The following is a 20358-nucleotide window of genomic DNA, read 5'->3' as shown; positions in this document are numbered from 1 at the left end:
AAGAACTAACATTTGCTTAGAACTAAAAATCTGTTGAAATTAATATCGAAAGAAAGTGAATGGGACTTCCGATTTATTGTTCGGCCAAAATTGACTGAACCAAAAGAGGAAAAACCCATATGAGTATATAGTTCCTCCCTCACTAAGTGGAGTCGGAACAATAAAAAACTTAGGCGAGAGGAAAAAAGTTTTTTTTTTCTATAAAACCAATTGTTTCATGATCATGTATCTTGTCTATGATTAAAATGGCAGTAAATTTTTCACCCGCTTGCCAAAATCGCCCTAGGTGAATGAAATATAAATCTAATTCTCCATAGCTTATGAATTTGAAACGTTTTTTTAACAACTGTTTGTTTAAACGTGTATTGCATTAATACGTCATCCGTTTCTCTACGCAAAAATGGTCTTTCAGAACTTGCATAGGTTTTTTTTTTTTTTGGGGGGGGGGGGGGGTCAGAAAAAACGCAATGTTTTCGTTTGTTAGTTGAAATGCCACATACAACCGTTAAACAATGATTCAAATTTTCAATAATGATCAATTTATAGTTGTTTATTTGTTTACAGTAGTTAAACGAGGCAGTGTTTGTAACTTCAAATAATTTTATGTCAATCTTCCATTTGTTGTTTGAAAACCTTCAAAACTTAATTTGATCCGTTATTTATTCGAAGCAACTTCACTGTCTAGGAAACAGATTATTAGTCTTTAGGGTAATACCTGTTTCTAATATGCGTCCTAACGGTGAACTTTTGCCTCACAAATTAAAACTTTTAATGAACTCGTTACTTACAGCTGCTTTGATTGAAATCTTTAAACCGGAATCGAAAAATTTTGTTCAATCCTTGTCAGACATTGTTTTTGACATTCTTGTCGACTTCCCGATAGGCAGTGTAGCTGGAAACGTAAGCGCATCCGAAATATTAAACAAATGCGAAGAAAACGCGTTCGAGTACGAATCTCAATCTGAATTCTTCAGTGTAAACTTTACAACTGGCGGAATTATTTTGGAGAAACGTATAAAGGTGCAGCCCGATTGTCTGGCCGAACCAGACATACCAGAAAATTGCGCAGCGCACTTAGTTTTGAAATGCAGGAATCCTGTTATTACAGGTAGTAGCAATCGAAATAATTGGAAAATTTAGCACAAGACGTTTCACATTATCTCTACCAGAAAACACAGGTGTGAACAGATTATTTTCTTTGCAACGTGGATATACGGACTCGGCTGGAAATGACGTGATTAGATACTCATTAACATGCAAGAAAAACTGTTATGGAAAAAACTCAAGGACGTTTGGCATTAGGAAATTTCCGATATTGAACGATGTATTGTACCCGCTTGAGGTCAGGAAGGAACTAGACCACGAGACAGTCGATCATTACATTTTCAAAGTGACAGCGTACTACCCAGGTATCTATTTTCTCTGAAGCTACTTCAATTTTTTTTTTAAAAAATTAGGCATATCTCGTTTTTTTACATAAAACTATTCACTCAGAGTAGTAAAAGAAGTAATGGTAAAAATTCGGATCTTTTCCGTTTGTGCCCCCCCCCCCCCCAGCTTAGTGGGCGCATATTTTTTGCGCCCTCAGACGCACGTGCCATATTTTTACATAAGGGTTTACTATGTAATGGCACGTGCTCTGTACCTGGGGGGCGCATAAAGTAGGGGGGGGGGGGGCAGAAACGGAAAAGATCAGACAAAAAAATAGGACAGCTGAATTGGTCAATAGGCTTGTAAGCTAATCAAATAGTCGTAAAAACAATTACTTAAAAAGAGTATTTAATTACCGTACTTATTTAGTTACTCTATTTAGTTGAATTAATTAGTTCTCCTAGCTTAGTCTCTTTTGCTCAGATGCAAACGCGTTTTTGTCATTTTTTGGCTATTAGAACTAAAAATGATCAAATAAAATGACATTAGAGAGTTTAAGTTTGGAATGGTAACTTTAAGTTTTGCCAACGCTTGTGAACAAACAAACAGTTACCACAAAAGAATATAAAGCTGCGATATTTAATTGAGTTAACTTGGTCGCAGAAGCAAAAATTTATTTTGACTCTTCATCAATTGCAAACTTTTTTGCGCTTGTCCAGCAACAAAATAAAGGATCACTCCTGTCAAGACGCTATATTCTTCGGGCGAATGATTATATGTTGCAACATATAAATGATAACCAAAAAACATCTAATTTTTTGCCGTTTAATGGTCTTTCGTTAACTAATTAATTGTTGTTAAACAGTTAAGAATATACTGTACAGATTTTTAAGAATATCAATTTTGGAAAAAAAATTCATCAATTTTGGTCCAAAATAAAGACCTTCTCTTCTCACAATAACAAATTTGATCGAATTTTTCAACAACTAAACCAGCAGTAAATGCAACAACACAAGTGAAAGTGACCGCAGAGATAGAAGTATTTGTACAAAAATTTTAAAAATTTGCCCGACAGCTGCAAAATTGTGTGACATAATTGATCGTTGACTACTAAGTTAATATCAGTTAAAACAAAAGCAAATTATTTTGAGAGGCGAAGAACGCACAGTGGAAAATTTTAAAGAAAAAAGTGCAAGGTATCTCAAGCCCAAATATTTCCTTTGGCACGTGTGGACATTAAAAAAAGAAAGGTTATAATCAGTTCAAGTTGGAATCTAGCATTTAATTTTGGCCGCTTTAAAACTGTTTTGACCGATGAGTGCTTCCGATGCTTCGGGATATTTTTGAAAAAAGATTGCCAGTGCTTTGTGAATAGTTTCTCCCTAATTTTGACCGATAAGTTTGATAAAATGTCCCAAAAATTTATATTTTTGAACCGTCTAACCGTTCATACGTTAAATATATTATTTGTAACTACTAAAGCACTTTGACGAGAACGCCAGATGCTTTTAACGTTTAACATTACTAACAACTTTATATAACAGTTATCATAGTTAACTATCGAAAAAAATATTATTTCCAATTTGGGACCCTATGAATCCTGATCGTTTCCAAAAAACCAACATTCAGAATTAGTTATTTACAAAAGATTTTCTAAATCAAGCTTACGATTGGATGGAGCGTATTTTGTTTTCACATTAGAGTATCAATATTTAAAAAAGAAAGACTGTTTTAAACTTCATTTTTTGGTGCATTATCAAGCATAGAAACAGAAAATACAGGCTCCCAAGTCGTCTACCAAGCAAATTGCTTCTAGATGTAGAAAAACTCTTTAACAGTTTATGGTACAAAACAGCGCTTATTTTGGTATTGTTTCCTGCACTAAGGGAACTGCATTAAAAGTTGCCTCTTATTTTGGAAAGCTAGTAAATTTTGCTACAAATTGTTCTATACCAATACTTCCAGTTACTCTAAGGTTGATTTAACAAAAAAACATGAAATCATCAACTTTTGTTGATTAAAATAAATTAAAAGGCTTCAGAGAAATAGAATTGATACGATCCTGATTCGATGAAGCGTTTCAGACAACATAAAGTTTTTTTAGTGATACTAATCCACTGACTTTTTATAAAACGCTCTTACAGATTTGGCCTGAAAAAGTTGCGGGAATATGAGAGTGTGAAATATGAGATTTATAAGAATTCGTTCAGCAGATTTCACTGTTTTAAATGTCATCAAACAACTCATTTGCTCATTCAGCGTTCAAAATAGCAATTAAAAAACGGCGACGTATTATCTTGAAAATTTCTGTTTATTTTTTTACCAAAAAAAATTTTCCGACACAATCTGGAGCTTCCGCATGACCATTTCGGCGTGCAAAACTTTGTTTATGTTTTGAGAGACCTTTGAAAGGAGTAAAGGACAATCTTAACGTCTGTAATGTATAATATTGAAGAGAAATTGATTCGGAGAAAAAATCGAGAAGCTACGCTTTAGCAATTAGAAAAGTATTTTTCAAAACCTTTCAATAGTCCTAAATTTTTTCTGAATGTCATCTGATAGGATAAAAAGACAAAGACTGAAAGCTTTCCTCAAAAACAGCGGATGAAATGCAGCGGTGAACAGTCGTGAACGCTCTTATATGTCCCATTTGTTAGAAGAAACAATGAATGAGTAAAAAATTTGAGCCAAATCTGGAGGTTTAGTGGAAGAATTTTACAAACATTTGTTTAATATAACATCACTGCTTCTTGGGAGCTGGTAGTCATATGATGCCAGTTAAATTTTTCTACCAAGATATTAAAATCCTTAACATTATTACCAGGATTTTGTAAGTTGTTTAAAAATAACTAAGCAAATTTTCAATTACAAAAAAGTTTTGGCAAACATACTCTAACGTGTTCGGAGTTCACATTTAAAGTATAGTCAAGAGCTCTGAAATAGTTTCTGAAATAGTTTCTGCTAAGACCTACTTCGACTCCAATTTTTTGGGTTGCGTTAGGATCTGGTATGAACTCTGCTCAGATTATCCATACCTTCAGACTATCCAGACAGCTCCGATAAGACCCTGAATTTTTTGCATTGGCCGCTTATCAGACTTTCCGGAAAATAGAAAGGGCCTTGATCACAGAATCCAAAGTCTGGATTCGGCACAATACAGACCGCTCAGTGTCTGGATTAGGCCCTGGTCAGACAGTGCGGTTCTCAGTTTTCCACCCGTACCTATCTCTCAGCCGAATTCAGTACTGAGTCAGAGTCTAATTCAGGTCACATTTTGGTCCGAATTTATCTGATATGCAGAGCTAATTCAGTGATTCATTCTGAATTATCTTCTGATTCAGAAGAACACAGAATTTTTTCTCTGAATTTTTCTCTAATTCAGAGAAATTCACAGTTCGTTCTGAAATCCTTCTGAATTGGCACTGAAATCTAAAATTTCTCTGAAATTGTTCTGAATCAGAACTGATTGTCACTGAAATTTAGGAACGGGTAATTATATGGTTTTGATTGTGTTTAGATTTTTCTGACAGTTACATGCTATACATTATGATCACAGACGTCAACGATAATGCTCCTTATTTCTCCCCGAACTCTCTAGAGCTGAAAGTTGACACAAACATGTCTGTTGGCAGTACAGTTTTTGTGGTGCATGCTTACGACATTGATTCCCCGGGTGTTAATAGTGAGCTCAAGTATGGTTTTCTAGACCAGGATGATTTCCAAGAAATAAAGAATTATTTGAGCTTAAACCCCAAAACAGGTGAAATCAAACTGGTTCAAAGCTTGACGGAAATGGTTGGTGACACCTATACTACTACAATTTACGCGCAAGATAGTGGTGAAAAACCATTAAGAGGTCTTCTAAAATGGAAACTGAAAGTAAATATAGCCAACCGTTTTGCGCCTGAAATTAGTTTTAAATCGGTTTATGAAAAATTAAAGAATTGTCATATTCCTGAAAATGGTGACAAAAATCTGGTTGTTGGCTATATCGAAGTAACTGACGACGATCAAGGGCATGGGGGTTACACTGATCTTGAACTTCTGAACAATTTTGAAAATTTCAAAGTTACTGAGGGAAATAACCGTTTCTACTTAAAAACTTTAGCAAGTTTTGACTTTGAGCAAGAAAACAGCTATAACATTACAGTAAAAGCTCATGATTGTCGGGATTACAAATATTGTGAATCCTTTGTGACCGAATATACAATAAAACTAAAAATATGCGACGAAAATGAACATTACCCAATTTTTGAACGCGAAGTTTTCCGGTTAGAAGTTGCAGAGGAACAAAAGGGCGTAGAACCTCTAATACAAATCACAGCTACCGATCAGGATCCTGGATTGAAAGGGAAAATTTTATATTCCATCGCGAAAAGTTATTTATCCAGATATTTTTCAATCGGCCAAAACTCTGGATGGGTTAGTAATGTGGTGCAGTTGGATGCTGAAACGCTACCAGAGCTGCTGGAGTTGGAAATAATTGCCACAGACCAAGGTCAAGTTTTCATAATTCTCTCGTAATCTTCAGAAACCTCATATTTCTTTGAATCTAAAACTAACAAATTAGTTTTTTAATGAATGCTAAACCCGAGTCGAGATTTGGGGGTGAGTTTTAGTAAGAAACGCTGAGAAATGCGGTGAAAAAAAAATAATTTTCACCGCGTATTTCCTGTATTTTTTTGCGGTGAATGCGGTGAAATGTGGTGAGTTATTCATTTTCACCGTACTCAATGGAATTCTTTTAAAAAAGAAACCTGAGTACGCGGTTTCGAACCTCTCACCTCTTACATGTCTACAACTTCTTAGTCCATTGCTCTATCTGTCACTTAATTATATAATATCTCTTCTGCATCTAAATCAGTATCACTAAGCGTTTTGGAAAACAAATGCGGTGAATTTTTGTAACAAATGCGGAGAATTTCGCGGCGATTTTTAGTAAGAAATGCGGTGAAATGCGGTGAATATTTTTATTGACCGCATTCACCGCAGTCACCGCATTTCTTGCAAAAATTCACGGCATTTACTGCATTTCTTACCAATATTCACTCAAAAACTCGACCCGGGAAGGAAACTCAAAATAAAAACTTTAATGGCTGTCACTCAGCTAGGTTTCGAAATTTGTGTTGAAAACTGTGGCTTTATAGAGCACATTATCTGTTTGAACAAATTAGTACATTGATTTAATGCAGCTCATGCATAAAACTTCAAAACAAAATGACAGACCTTACTTATTGGCAAAAAATATAACCAAGTTTGATTGTGTCGTTAACCAAAATTTGTATGATCAATAAACAAAACTAATTCAATTAATTGTCTTTTGATTGAAAGACCGATGTTTTTTGTCTCAAACCTAACTGTCAAAATATGTGCCTGAATTAGAAAGTTTACAGTTTTTTTCAGTATTTCAACACAGAGTATTTTTTTCATTTTGTAACCATTTATAGACCAACTAATTTGCTTGTCTTCGTTTAGATTTTTTTGTCAGAATTTTTTTTCAGAGAACAGTCTTGTATTAGCTTTACTTATTATTGTTTCTCCCTTTTTTGCTGCTTTTTGAAAAACTAATTGAAAATCTACAATTGCTAATTTCTTCGTCAAATATGAGACATATGAGAGCCACATGAGAGCTGTCGTCAACCAGCAGAAACAGCTGCATCAGCTAAAGTCTACTACTAAATTTTAGAAGAACAATTGGAATTGGTCATTAAGAATTATTTTGACAAAAAATTGTTTCATGGGACTACCCTTTGCCCAACGTCTAATTGAAAGAAATCTGTCTCTAAACAAGACTAATGTTGTAGAACGTGTAAATGAAAATTGAGATGATTTTTTATGCAGTCTTTTTTAATACCTATAATAGCACTGTTATCTTATTGCCGCATCTTAAAATTGTGTTTTGAAAAAAAGAAATCGAGCGGTGCTAAAATTTACTTCCAGCTGCAGATCAGATGTCACTTATGATTCATCAAGAAAATATGATTTAAGATTAGTTGCCATTGCGGTTTTATGAACACCAATGTTTAAAAGTTTATGGACAGTTACATATGTAATCAGTTATTTCTGTTCTCATATCAAAACAAAAACTGTTTATTTTTGATGGACTGTTTTTCTCTGCTGCTTTGTATTGACATGTTGAAATTTTATTCCCAAAAAAACGACGATTACTTGACATAATTTGAAAAAGTTAATCCAATATGGATGCTGCCTGGTATTGAACATGCAAGAGGGGACATCTACAAATGTCATCAGAACCACAAAAACAGTTTGTCCTTGTCACAAAAACTTTAGTCTCTTTGGAATGCTAGCAAGTTTGAACCAAAAAAACTAAATTAAGCCAAAAAAATCTCTAATTCTTTGATTGAAAGTAACTGAAAACAAGGATACTAATTTCTGCGCTGCGCTTGAATAAAATATATTGAAATAATTGAAGTGCAATCAATTCACAATAACGTCCTAGAAATTTGATGGTTCTTGTTTAATTGAGAACAATTTAACTAGCACCTTCGAAATTTAAGATATATGATGACTTATATCAATTGCGACAAGACTGAGGAGTAAGTTTCTTATATTCCATTTAGAACGATACGATTTATTGACGGATAGTTCTTTGAAGCGTTTGATCTTTTTTGCAAACATTCAGACAATTTCAATATCTTCACAACCACTTTATATTTGGTCAAGAAATTTTTTGAAAGTTATTTGAGACTTTAGCTGTAAACTGCTTTAGTTTCCAAAGTTTTAGCTCAAAATTTTCAAAAAATTTTACCTAAAGAGTCCTCTGATAAGAGCTAAAAATAACCAGAAATTTACCTACCACCTTGTTAAAAAATTGAGCCTCATTCACTATTTACCCTGTCTTCATTTATTCTGCCGCCCTACATATCCAAGACAATCTTAAATCTTAATTTACATCAATAAAAAAAAAGTTTTATGCTTATAGAAGAAATTAGCTGCGCTGAAATAAACTTTTACAAACTCTACGCATATTTTAAAGTTCTAATTTTTTTTAGCATTTGCAGAATTGTTCGTATTTTATTCTGGTTTGAAAACGCGCTGAATAGGGTGAAGCAAAATTTTAATATCAAATAGTGGTCAGCAAGAAATCATACTGTGATTTTCAGGTGAAACACCTAAAGCAACCAGAACTAAATTACAGATCACACTAATTGATGTGAATGAATTCTCGCCTCGTTTTATCCACCCTCTGACTTCTGTTCAGCTCATTGAAAACACAAAAGTCGGTCAAGGCATTGCCACTTTCACAGCTCTCGATGACGACAAATCAAATGCAACAATTTTTTATTATTTAGTTGGACCCTGGTTGGACTGCTTTGCTATCAATAAACATAACGGAAAACTCACTTCTTTACTGGCCTTCGATTATGAGAACGATCAAATGAGAAAAATGGATTTATCGATTTTAGCAATGGAGGAAAACACAGAAATGAAAAAGAATACAGTGATACCATTTACAGTTGAAATCTTAGGAAATGTTTCCTTTTTCTAACAAAAAAATTCAGAAGCATCTTGGGAATAGTTAATTGTTCCATAATATTCATTGATAATGGGTCGTGAACAAACATAAGATTTTGGGTAGGCACAGGAAACGGAGTACATGATTGTGCATTCCTCAAATTATTAATTATGTCTGGTTACTTAATCACGCAAGGGAAACAGTTCCAAGTACTAGACGAAAATGACAACGCTCCAGTAATTGTACAATTCAATGACGTCATTGAGATACCCTGGGATGCCGATGAAGACTTTGAAATCGCTCAAATATTTGCCACCGATGCAGACTCCGATGAAAATGGGCGACTTAGTTATTTGCTTCTAGCTGAAAATGATCGATTCAAAATTGAAAGAGCTACCGGCGTTTTGCGAACCCGCAAACGATCCGGTTTTAGTAACGATATCAATGCAACGTTTTTACTGACAGTCGAAGTCAGAGATAATGGTTTGAAACCACTTTCGGCAAATACGTCAGTTAATGTCATGTTTTCCCCAGATTTGTTCATGAGCAACTTTACAGATAAGAGTGGTATGGAAATGGAAGAAAGGAACGCAAACAGCATAATTGTACTAATTGGTCTAATTTCACTGATTATTTTAACTACTGGGACTATAGTAACTATAAAATGTCTATGCAAGCGAGAGAAAGCCAGAAGACAAGATAGACCATTTTCATTGAAAGTATTGAGAAACAGAATGTCTCTACAACCAAATAAAGACCTCAGATCTGAAAAAGACAATAATTTGAGAGAAGATTTGCAAAGATTAACAAAAAATGATACTTTCGCTTACAATGGAATTGCGATGATGGAATTCGAGGTAAACGATGATGCAATGCAACACAGGGAACGAAATGCTTATAGAACCGATTATGACGAGACCCGTAAGTTCGATGAATTCAAAATTTTCAACATCATGTCATCAGATTAGTTTCAAAGAGGAGCCACTCAATTTTTGTTAGACAAAACAAAAAGTCTGTTTTATAGAAGAGTTAACAAAGCTGCATTTAGCTAAGAATGGTGAGTCGAGTTTAAAATGCTTCCGTTTCTTTCTACACTGACATCATTTTTTGCCTTTAAATGAACTCCAGGCGAGACCGAATGTTTATCTTTCGGAAGGATCTTTCGGAAAAATGGTTACCTTGCAAGTTCTTTCAGAAAGATGATTATTTTTCAAGATTAGAAAGGAAAGAAACGTCAATCGTTAAAAAAATTTTTGAAACTTTTTTCAAAAAATGAGTAAATTTTAAAGAAACTGTTCCTGTATATGTAATATGCTATGTTTTCCTAAATTAGGAATTTATAAATTAAGTAAATAAATATATAAAATAAGAAGAAATAAATTAATTGGACAAGAAAATTTAGAATGTGGTAATGCTATTAAAAACGTCTTTTAACAAATTTTTAAAAATTATAATACCCTGACAACTAGGAAACAATATTTCTGGAGCTCAGAAAATTGGAATTATATCTAGTAGTTAGAGAACTACTATTCATGAACAAATTAGTTAGTGTACTGGTCAGACTTGAGACTAGGCGAACTAATCAGTGAGGCATTAAATTTAGCCGAAGCATTAGATAGCAACCCATCAAAACAAGTGTAAAAAGTAAACATGCAAGCAACCTTTTTCGTCGAATCCGATTGAAGAAAACTGCTTAGCTAAACCAAAACTTTTTAAACCTGGAACTATAACACAGCATTCAACTCAAAAAAGCGATTCCACAGTCTCTCTTTTTTTAAAGAGATGGTGAAATCAAATGGTGGTCAGCTTGCAACTAGTCAAAAGCACAGTTGCAAAGTGGGCGTCTTTTTAATTTTGGAAGATAAGTAATCACTTCAAGAACTGCAAAAAAATGATTGATATATTAAAAAAGTTACAAGTAAATATTGATTTTTACCACACATCGTAATCCAGAAGTTTTAAAACGCCGAGGTGAAACCGAGTAGTTGAACAACATCGAAAGGGCGATAACAACCGAGTGGTACGGCTTTTAGACAGCTCTCAATGCGACTACAACAGTTGTCTATCAATGCTGCCATGATTAACGTAAGAGTTGTCACACTCATTCATTGCCAGTGTTTCTCAAGTAAATTGTGTTAATATTGACGAGAAAAGAGTGCATTAAGCTCGTAGTCTTATGACACAACAGGTTTCGTTGTGTCAATTGAGCGCTAGGGTGCTGTTCAGTGGTACTTTATGCAACCAGTGCTATCGCGACGAGGGTTGTTTCAAGTAAAGAAAAAAATGATATCAGCAAAAATCGTATCCAAATGATTGAAACCAAGCGGTGCGTTAGTTAAGGTTTTAATGAGTTCAACCATTAGATTTAATTGTGATCGCTAAATTATCAGCGATCACATTCTAGATCCAATACCAAAAATACGTTTAGATAGCTTTGCAAAAAATACTTTGTCAATGATTAGTCAAACATGTATTCAAAAAACACCAACTATCGAATGTTTCAGTCCAAAAGAAAACATTTGCAATATATATAATTCTTCAATAAACGAATGGATCAAAAACAGCCGGATTCATACCCAAATTATGTAAGTTCAAAATAACTGGTATTTGAAACGCATTGCTAAAATTATGACACAGCAGCTGCATTCAAGCTGCATTCAACCCCGCTTGGAAAGAATAGAGTAGAAACAAAATTATGTTCTCAGTTTTCTCTATGAAATGTACTCTTCGCTCGTAACATCTTCCCTCGAACCGCAATTTCATCATTTAATCAGGATTCTTGCAAATAATGAAACGTTTTGCAAGAATCTCAAGATTTTAATCCGTTTGTCACCAGGGTGATTATCATTGAATAATATTATTTTTCTACAGATACCCGTCCGACGTTAATATCTTTTTCGGATTCCTGAAATTTAGTTTATGATCCAAAAATTATCCAGATTTTAGGTAATATTAAAAATCGTCATCTATTGAGGTTGATTGTTGTTCGCGTTCATGTTTATCTGTTACAGAAAACCCACAAACAGCGCCAGATGATAGGCAGGAAGCATTTCCTGCAATCAATAGAAATGATGCAAGCAACCAACAAATTGCGAGCGAAAACGAACAGCTGCAAAATGTCAGAAACAGTTCTGCCTCTCAAGAACAGAGAGATTTACAATGGCAGCAGGAAATTGATATCCTGCCGGGACCTTTTGGACTGTACTGAACAGTAAATAAACACAGTGGTACGAGTTACAATGGGCAAATTTGAAGGCTTGACATGCCACTTTTATTAAAAATAAAGATCTTTTCCGTTTGTGCCCCCCCCAGCTTAGTGGGCTCATATTATTTGCACCCCCAGACGCACGTGCCTTATTTTAACATAATGGTTTACTATGTAATGACACGTGCTCTGTAACCGGGGGGGGGGGGGTCATAACGTACTGGGGGGCACAAACGGAAAAGATCCAAAAATAATTCACGAAAACCGGAAACCGAACCTTTGTTTTTATCTAGATATTCATAGGAAAGTTGCAGTATATTTCTAATATTACAAAACGTAAATTTAACCACGTGATTATTCTAATTTACAAGTTTGAGATTTGCTGTTGATTAAAAGGTAATTCTGAGAGTTCTCTTTTGTTTATAAGCTAAGAGAGGGGTTGAGGAGAGCTAACAAAATAACGAAGAAGCCTAATTTATTATCAATAAACGGACAGTGATAACAATGCATGTGACGAAATATGTTACTTTTAAGAGGACGAGGAAAAACTAGCAACATTCAAATTTCCTACATAACTGTTTTATCGGAAATTTATAATTTCTCAAACCTATTGCCATAACCAGACGGAAACCATTTCTCAAGAGAACATCAGAAACCACATCTGATCAGAACATATACAAAATCACTTTTGATCAGACTCAGCTGCTCTCGATTTGTTTTCTGCGAAGCAGACGCTCGAGTTGAGATATTGGGGCATTAACGATATATTTTTGCTGTTATACTGCTGTTAGACAAGTTTCTGCACTGTGTTTCTGCATCAATGTGCAGAAAAAACCAAGCTTTTTCAGACACATTTCATTCCTAAAATAAAAACACGGGGTACGCTTTATCTTAACTTAGATTATTACATCAAATCTAAACCAAGATTCTGACGGGTTTTTGAAATATGCGATGGAAAATCGAAATGATCAACTACCAACTCCTGACGTCCATTCTTCATGGAGAAGTGACATTTTGTCGACATAGCTATGTTCACCAAATCAACGGTTGAAAAATAACATGTACATCAAAAATAGTGGAATACAGATAGAACTGATTCCACAAAGCAGAATACTTAACGTTTCAAATGTTAAATTGATAAAAACTGCAGATTGATGCAATATCACTAGACCAGTTAAAACTGCGTTTTGACAATGTGAAACTTAGAATTCATCTTACCATTTCAAATTGAAAGTTTAGGTAACTTTAGAGAAAGGAATTCAAAGAACCTCCGATATCTAAACATTAGTCGAAAAATTCCTGACGAAGAATTCCTGACAAAAAATTTTGACGAAAAATTCTTGCGACAATTTGTAAATTGTTCGATGAAACTAGTGGCAGTGTGAGATAGATTTAAAGTTCACATATTTGAGTTTTCCAAACCAAAAACTTAAATGCTTCGTCGTCGCCATGTCTTCGGCACCGGTGTCTAACGAAGGACCTCTGTTTTGACCAGTAATTCATGTCATCTTATTGCAAAAGACTATTTCTCCTCTGTGAATTGTGTTCATTTCTGAAAATGAAGGGTCCCTGTTAGATTCATCTAAAAACAAAAACATTGAGCAAAATACAATCTAAGTTCTCGTGTGAGTTAATAACTAAAACTCAGGATTCAGTTGATTGGAATTAGTTGAGTAGTTTCAGCGATTCAATTTATTTTTCAGCAAAGGTGAGTGATTAGTTATTCGAACTAACAAAACAGCGTTTAAGACAACGGTAATCTTCAGTATAGCGGATATGATGTTACTAAATGGAATTGCACAACTTCGTATCCCGACAACTTGCAAATAGCTAAAAACGAACCGGTGGTGTAAAACTTTCCTTGTTATTGATAGGTAAGCAGCCGTTACAAGGAAATACATTTTAGTTACGCAGGCACAAACAATCGCAGATTCTACATTGATTTTAACAGTGGAATAACTTTGTAGCGCAAAAGTAATTAGAAGCTTTGAATTTTAAAACAATAAGTATTTAATACCGCAAATGACGAAATGTTCATTCTTTTATATAGAAAAAGGTTATTCAAAGACAGAAATCAGAACAGAAATTTTTTAAGTAATCGTTCTCAAATTTTTTTTATACCGCTCTCATATATGTCGTTTTGTCTTTTCATTTGCGACACTTGAGAACGGTCTAGCACTCAAGAATGTTCATTGACGTACATTTTATAAGTACGCGCTGCTCAATTGTAATGTTTTTGTTCCTGAAATTGTTTTTTTTTCACCCGAAAAATTCATCCGATAGATAGTAAAATTTAATGTGTAGTACATTAATTATAGCAAATGACGAAATGTTCGTTTTTATATAGAAAAAGTTTATTCAAAATATAGAAATCAGAACAGAAGTTTTTAATCAATCGTTATAAATTTTTTTATGGCGCTCTCATCTAAGTCGTTTTATCCTTTCATATGAGACACTTGAGAACGTCCATGACTCAAGAATGTTCATTGACGTACATTTTGTAAATACGCGCTGCTCTATTGTAATGTTTTTGTTCCTGAAATCATTTTTTCACCCAAAAAATTCATCTGATAGATAGTTATTATTAATGTGTAATACATTATTCACAGCATCAAGCCAGATTTGTTAAGTTTAGGTTATAATTTTGTCCCACTTCATTTGGCTTATGTGTTAGTTTCTCAAAAAACTTCTTATTTCTGTTTTTTATCAATAATTTAAAATAAAAGTATTGCGCAAAAAATTTTTTGGTATTGTTTGGATAAAAGTGTCAGATGCTCATTGACTTTTCTATGAATGGATGCAAAGAATGAACACATTTCAGAATATGATAGGTCAAATTGAACATGTGGAAGATATTCATTACTCCTTTTTTCTATAGATCTGTTAATTTATAAAATTTCACGACTAGTAGATTCAGTTGCTAGAAGATTTTCCTTTATTATCATTTTTCGCTTTCTTTTCTCCAAAAAGAATTGTCAAAATTGACCAAAAGGCAATCCAGTCTAGAATAGTTCTAGCGCTAAACATTTATTAATTTTTTTTTTCAGATAAAAATTCCATACGCTGTTTGAGATACCCTCAAAATCTACCAAAAATCACCAGTCGACCTCGCTTATAGTCAGCAATGTAGGACAAATAACTGTTTTGCTGTTTACAGTTACCTAGATTAGTATTTGTTAAGTTCAATAATCACCTGATGTCTCTCTCTTGCTTTGTTTTTATTTATGTTCATCCCACTTTTAGTTTGTTCTTTTATTTATTGTTAATTTTGCAAACTATGCAGTCTGACATTTAGAATGTTATAATTTATTACTGTCATACGATAAATAGTTGTCGCCGTTATGCGTCGCATCAGTCACATTTTACAACCAGTACCGTTGGAAATGTTCATAAACTCCTTAGTTATTACAGTTGTTTTAATCACGTGGTCTCTTGTGACGATGAATGTTGTTAAATGTTCAGGTGTAACGTGGTTAAATGAGATACAATTCAATATTTCTGATAATTTGGCAGTAGGAGGCATAGTTGGAAACCTTGCTGGAACCGAAATAGCAAAGAAATGCAAAACTGGTTTCGATTTTCTCTTCAGTTACATTGTTAGAATGGATTTTACAACATTGAACATTATTTTGGAAGAACAATTTTGGAAGAAGTGCCATCATATCGTCAATCCCTATCTTTGCTCAAAAATCGAAACCGTTGCATGCACTAATGCTTTCATCGCTTCACCAATTAGAATAAATGTGAATCGGGCATTTAATTCTTCTGAATACACGCTAACTATGCCAGAAAACAAACTTGTTGGCGATGAATATCCTCTGGACAAGTATGGCAGAAATCCGGATCCGGATGGAAACTACGTGTACAACTATTCCTTAGTGTGCAAAAATGAGTGCTATAAAGACAACTCCCCAACGTTCGGGTTGCGACTGACTGGAGAAGTTTTAGTGCCTGTGCTTCAACTGATGAAACCACTAGATCGCGAAACAATTGACAAGTACACTTTGGAATTAGTTCCATTCTACTCGGGTAATAATTTTCTTCCTTCTGTTGCCCAAAATGGTAAACCTCGAAACAAGTAACTACTAGTAACTGCAAGAGCATATATGGTGAATTTACACACCCAACCCGGGTCCAGGTGTCAACGCTAAAAATCGCTTTAAAAAATGTAAGATTTGCGTTGAATGCGGCGAAAAAATGCAAGAGTTGCGATTTTTAGCGTTGAATACGGTGAATGCAGTGAAAAAAAGAGACTTCATCGCTAAGAAACACAAATCTTACAAAAATTCACTGCCGAAAGTCACGATTCGCGGTATTTAGCGATGAAATTTTTATTTTCACCACTTGCAATTAGTAACGTTAAATTATTTTTCAACCACTTAAGCGGTGAATACAAAAAAATTCACGGCTGAAAAAACCGCAAATCGTGCAAAAGTTTAACAAAATTTTTTAACGTTTATCGAATGATTTAAAATCACAAGAAGTATCTTTGAAGTACGAGACAGCGGGCGCTGTGGAATAAGAAGTTGTTGACATACAAGAGGTTCAAACATGCAGCGAGAGGTTCAAACTCGTGTACGGGGGTTAATTTCTTTGTAAGTATTCCGGTGAATGCAGTGAAAAATAATTATTGACCGCTAAAAACCCCAAACCATACAAAAATTCACGACTAAAACTGCAAATCTTACAAAAATTCAAAAATACATCTCGTTTACTGCATTCATCGCAAAAATATGTCGTGAATTTTTTTACCACTATTCACCGCTTTTATTACATTTTTAAATTAATACTTCGACCCGAGAAGATCTGCGGAAGAGCTGGTTTCGCAAATTTTGTAGCTGCAGTTGATCTTGTTGATCTTGTAGCTGTGGTTGTAGCTGTAGCTGTGGTTAACATGTTGTAGCTGTGGACTCGCTATGCATGCTGAAAAATTTGATTTTGATAAAAACGTTTTTGACAAAGACCTATTATTTTCGTTGTTTCTATTTTTACAGTTATTGAAAACTTTTATGCTTGAAACTTTGTGGATCAAAATTCTTTGTTGTTAGTGATTCAATAATTGGTTTTTTAAGAAATTTTTTTGCGGAATATACCTATGTAAGTCAAAGTACAGAGCTGATGGTACTCTTGCCCGATAAAGAAGTTTTTGAAACATATAAAAGGTACAACCTCGGGGCTAACTGGTTTCCCTATTATTCTGTAAATTAGCTGATGAGTTAGAACACTAAGAAGAAAAAACACCTTATCCGGCCTCTTTTTTGTGTTGATGGTTATGCACTGTCTCTTTTAAAATAACTTGCTTTTAGATTATACCACCAGGTTTTTTAAGAGAGGTCTTTGCACTTTCGTTATGAAACAATTAGAAAAACACTCCTACCGCATCTATTTCTTTTTGCGAGAAGCATTAAAAGCCAGATTTCGTTCAACAGTTATAAAAATTATTTTCGGCGCTCTGTTTGGTAGATCTTTGGGAGAGCAAATCATAGCCCGGGCAGAGGCGTCAGCGCTAAAATTTGTGAAAGATCGTAGGTGAATGAGTTTAATGTAAGATTTAGCTAAATTTAGCTCTGATCTTACACAACTTTGCATTTCAAAGTGTAGATATTAAATAAAAAGCGTAGACATTAAATGAATATGCATTTGCAAATAATCTTTAGCAATGAGTTTTTCGCTGATCTGACATAATTTTGAGTTTTTAAGCGTAGATCTTACACAATTTCAACACTTAAAATTGTGTTTGATTTATCCTTAATCTTGAATAATTTTGTTTTTCCAGGTGTATACCTTACGTAATTGCGCATTGAATTTAGCGATGGTTATGATAGAACCAGGTTTTGTTCTTATAAATCATCTTCCAAACATCATAATTATCAAAAAAATTTCAATAATTGAAGTTCCAATTTTTTTAAAAAAAACTTGTCCAATGAATGATGTGTTGACAAATGTTGTGTTGACGAATGATTTGTTTTCTAATTCAGGTAAGATTTTTGCTTAGAAACATTAAGATACGTGAAGTTAGAGAGCAATTTTCAAAGAAAACAGTGTTTACAAAAACTGAAGAATCGAGGTGCAGTTTTACAAGAGGTGACAAGTTCACAGGAGGTCAGTCGTTCGAGTCTCATATGCGAAGGTCTAAGCGTTGAAACAAGTGTAGAAACGCATCATTTTTATAAGATGCGCGCTTAGAACAGCAATTTTATATAATACCTACAATTAGGAGCGCAAAGTATTGTAAGATATAAGCTAACCAGCGTTGACAAGTTAGAAAAGCCGCAGCATTTTTCTAACATAGTTTAGCGGTGGATGCGTTATATTTACATCTCTATATTAAACGCATTCATCGAAAATTATGTCCAAGAATTGATGTGAATTTGCTAACTATTCAAATTTAGTTACCGCTTATCTTTCCTAATTTTGCAAAAATTCTGAACCCGGGAACAAAAAGTGTGTTAGATATCCGTTCTTCTTTCAGATTATGTCGACAGCATTATAATCCGCATAAATGTCTCAGATGTCAACGACAACGAGCCCTATTTCTCACCGAGCACTCTACGCACTACTATTTTCTCGGATACTGTTGTCGGTAGCACAGTCATCGTCGTACGCGCAAATGACAATGATTCGGTCGGCATTAACAGTGAGCTTGAATATGGCTTTTTAGACCAGGATGATTTCCAACAATTTAAGCATTTTTTGGATTTGGACTCCAGAACTGGCGAAATCAAACTGGTTCAAAGTTTGACCCAAAAACTTGGAATTGAGTATACTGTTACACTTTACGCGCAAGATAAAGGCGACAAGCCACTGAGGGGAATTTTAGAGTGGAAGTTTGTGATAAAAGTAAACAACAAGTTTACGCCAGAGATAATTTTTGTTTCTTTCTCAGAAAGTGCGAATAATTGTCATATTCCTGAAAATGGTGACGTCAATTTTGTTGTGGGTTACTTCAAAGTGACCGATAAAGACGAAGGGCATGCGGGTATCACTGACTTTGAAGTTAACAATTTGGAAAATTTTAAAATAACTGAAGAAAATGACCGTTTCTATATACAGACTTTAGTGAGTTTCGATTTTGAACAACAAAACAGCTATAATATTACAGTAAAAGCTCGAGATTGTCAAAACTTTACGGATTGTGATCCATACGTTACTGAAGATATTATAAAACTGATAATATGCGACGTGAATGACAATTACCCAATCTTTGATACCGATGTTTTCCAAGTGGAAGTTGCTGAGGAACTTAAAGGGGTGGAGCCTATTTTGCGGATAATAGCAACCGACAATGATTCTGGATTAAACGGCGAAATCGGATATATTATTGCGAAGAGCAATATTTCCGGTCTTTTTGGGATTGGAGAAAAGTCTGGATGGCTCAGTATTGCGGACCGTTTGGATGCCGAAGTGTTGCCACAGCTGCTGGAACTGGAGATACTTGCAGAAGACAAAGGTTATTAAATCGCTTAAAGTTTCTTGCTTTTCCTCACAGAGAAAAAACCATAATACCACCAAGTGCATTTGAACGGGTGTTGGTGAAATCTACTCCGTATACAAGTCCAGATCATTGAATAAAAAGGAAAGAAAGTAAAAAAATGTTTTATAACGTAGGCAAGGTGTTCAGTTTGATAATTGTAAGAAATTGTTGAAAGGCTCGTTTTAAAAATTAGGAAATCGTTGGTATGATTTGCTTGGGACAACATATCTTTTGTACAATCAGAATCAATATCTTACGTTTAAATAACATTAAAAACCGAACAGAACAGCATTTTCTTATGTTTCGAAATTGAACAAGACGTCCATACCAAAGCAAAATACGCAATGGATTTCATTGTTTTCGCCCCATTAAAACAGAACATACTGACATTTCTAGATGAAAAAATTCTCGAACAGGACATATTGAACTCTAAATTAAACCTCAGAAAAAAATTTAACAAATAAATCCACACACATACGTAAATACATACACTCGTTCACATACACATTCAAATACACCTACAAATACACGTACACGTACACATGCACATACACATACGCCATACACAAGCCCATAATAGGCTCACAGGCATACCGAAATAATACATACAGGTGCACATCCAGAATCACAAATTTACATATCACTTTTCTAAAATTCAAAACTAATACATTACATTGCATAAATCACATTTGCTCGAGTATAAACGATCAGCTCGTCACTATTTTACGCATGCATTTTTAGCACATGTATTAAGATCAAGAAAGTGTAATTGATTCCAATCTTCTGATTTTATCGCCGGCTTTAATCTATTCCTTTGATTTTGGGGGATTA

General features: G+C 34.3%; 3 protein-coding genes across 3 annotated transcripts; all 3 read left to right on the top strand.

Annotated features, from left to right (window-relative positions):
* The first annotated feature begins 1097 nt into the window (after positions 1–1097).
* LOC142356654 (protocadherin gamma-B2-like) lies at positions 1098–5895 on the top strand. Its single transcript, XM_075408492.1, has 2 exons — positions 1098–1409; positions 4889–5895. Exon 2 carries the CDS (start codon positions 4906–4908, stop codon positions 5893–5895), a length of 990 nt encoding a protein of 329 aa, XP_075264607.1. The 5' UTR covers positions 1098–1409; positions 4889–4905.
* Positions 5896–9018: 3123 nt separating this feature from the next.
* LOC142356655 (uncharacterized) lies at positions 9019–12164 on the top strand. Its single transcript, XM_075408493.1, has 2 exons — positions 9019–9769; positions 11860–12164. The coding sequence occupies exons 1-2, from the start codon at positions 9019–9021 to the stop codon at positions 12054–12056; spliced, it is 948 nt and encodes a 315-aa protein (XP_075264608.1). The 3' UTR covers positions 12057–12164.
* Positions 12165–15191: 3027 nt separating this feature from the next.
* Positions 15192–20063, top strand: LOC142356656 (protocadherin gamma-B7-like). Its single transcript, XM_075408494.1, has 2 exons — positions 15192–16082; positions 18526–20063. Exons 1-2 carry the CDS (start codon positions 15395–15397, stop codon positions 19509–19511), a joined length of 1674 nt encoding a protein of 557 aa, XP_075264609.1. The 5' UTR covers positions 15192–15394; the 3' UTR covers positions 19512–20063.
* Positions 20064–20358: the final 295 nt, after the last annotated feature.

Source organism: Convolutriloba macropyga, unplaced genomic scaffold, assembly GCF_964194025.1.
Source record: "Convolutriloba macropyga unplaced genomic scaffold, txConMacr16.3 SCAFFOLD_2331, whole genome shotgun sequence".
NCBI classification, from domain to species: domain Eukaryota; kingdom Metazoa; phylum Xenacoelomorpha; order Acoela; family Convolutidae; genus Convolutriloba; species Convolutriloba macropyga.
This window is presented reverse-complemented; position numbering and strand designations above follow the sequence as displayed.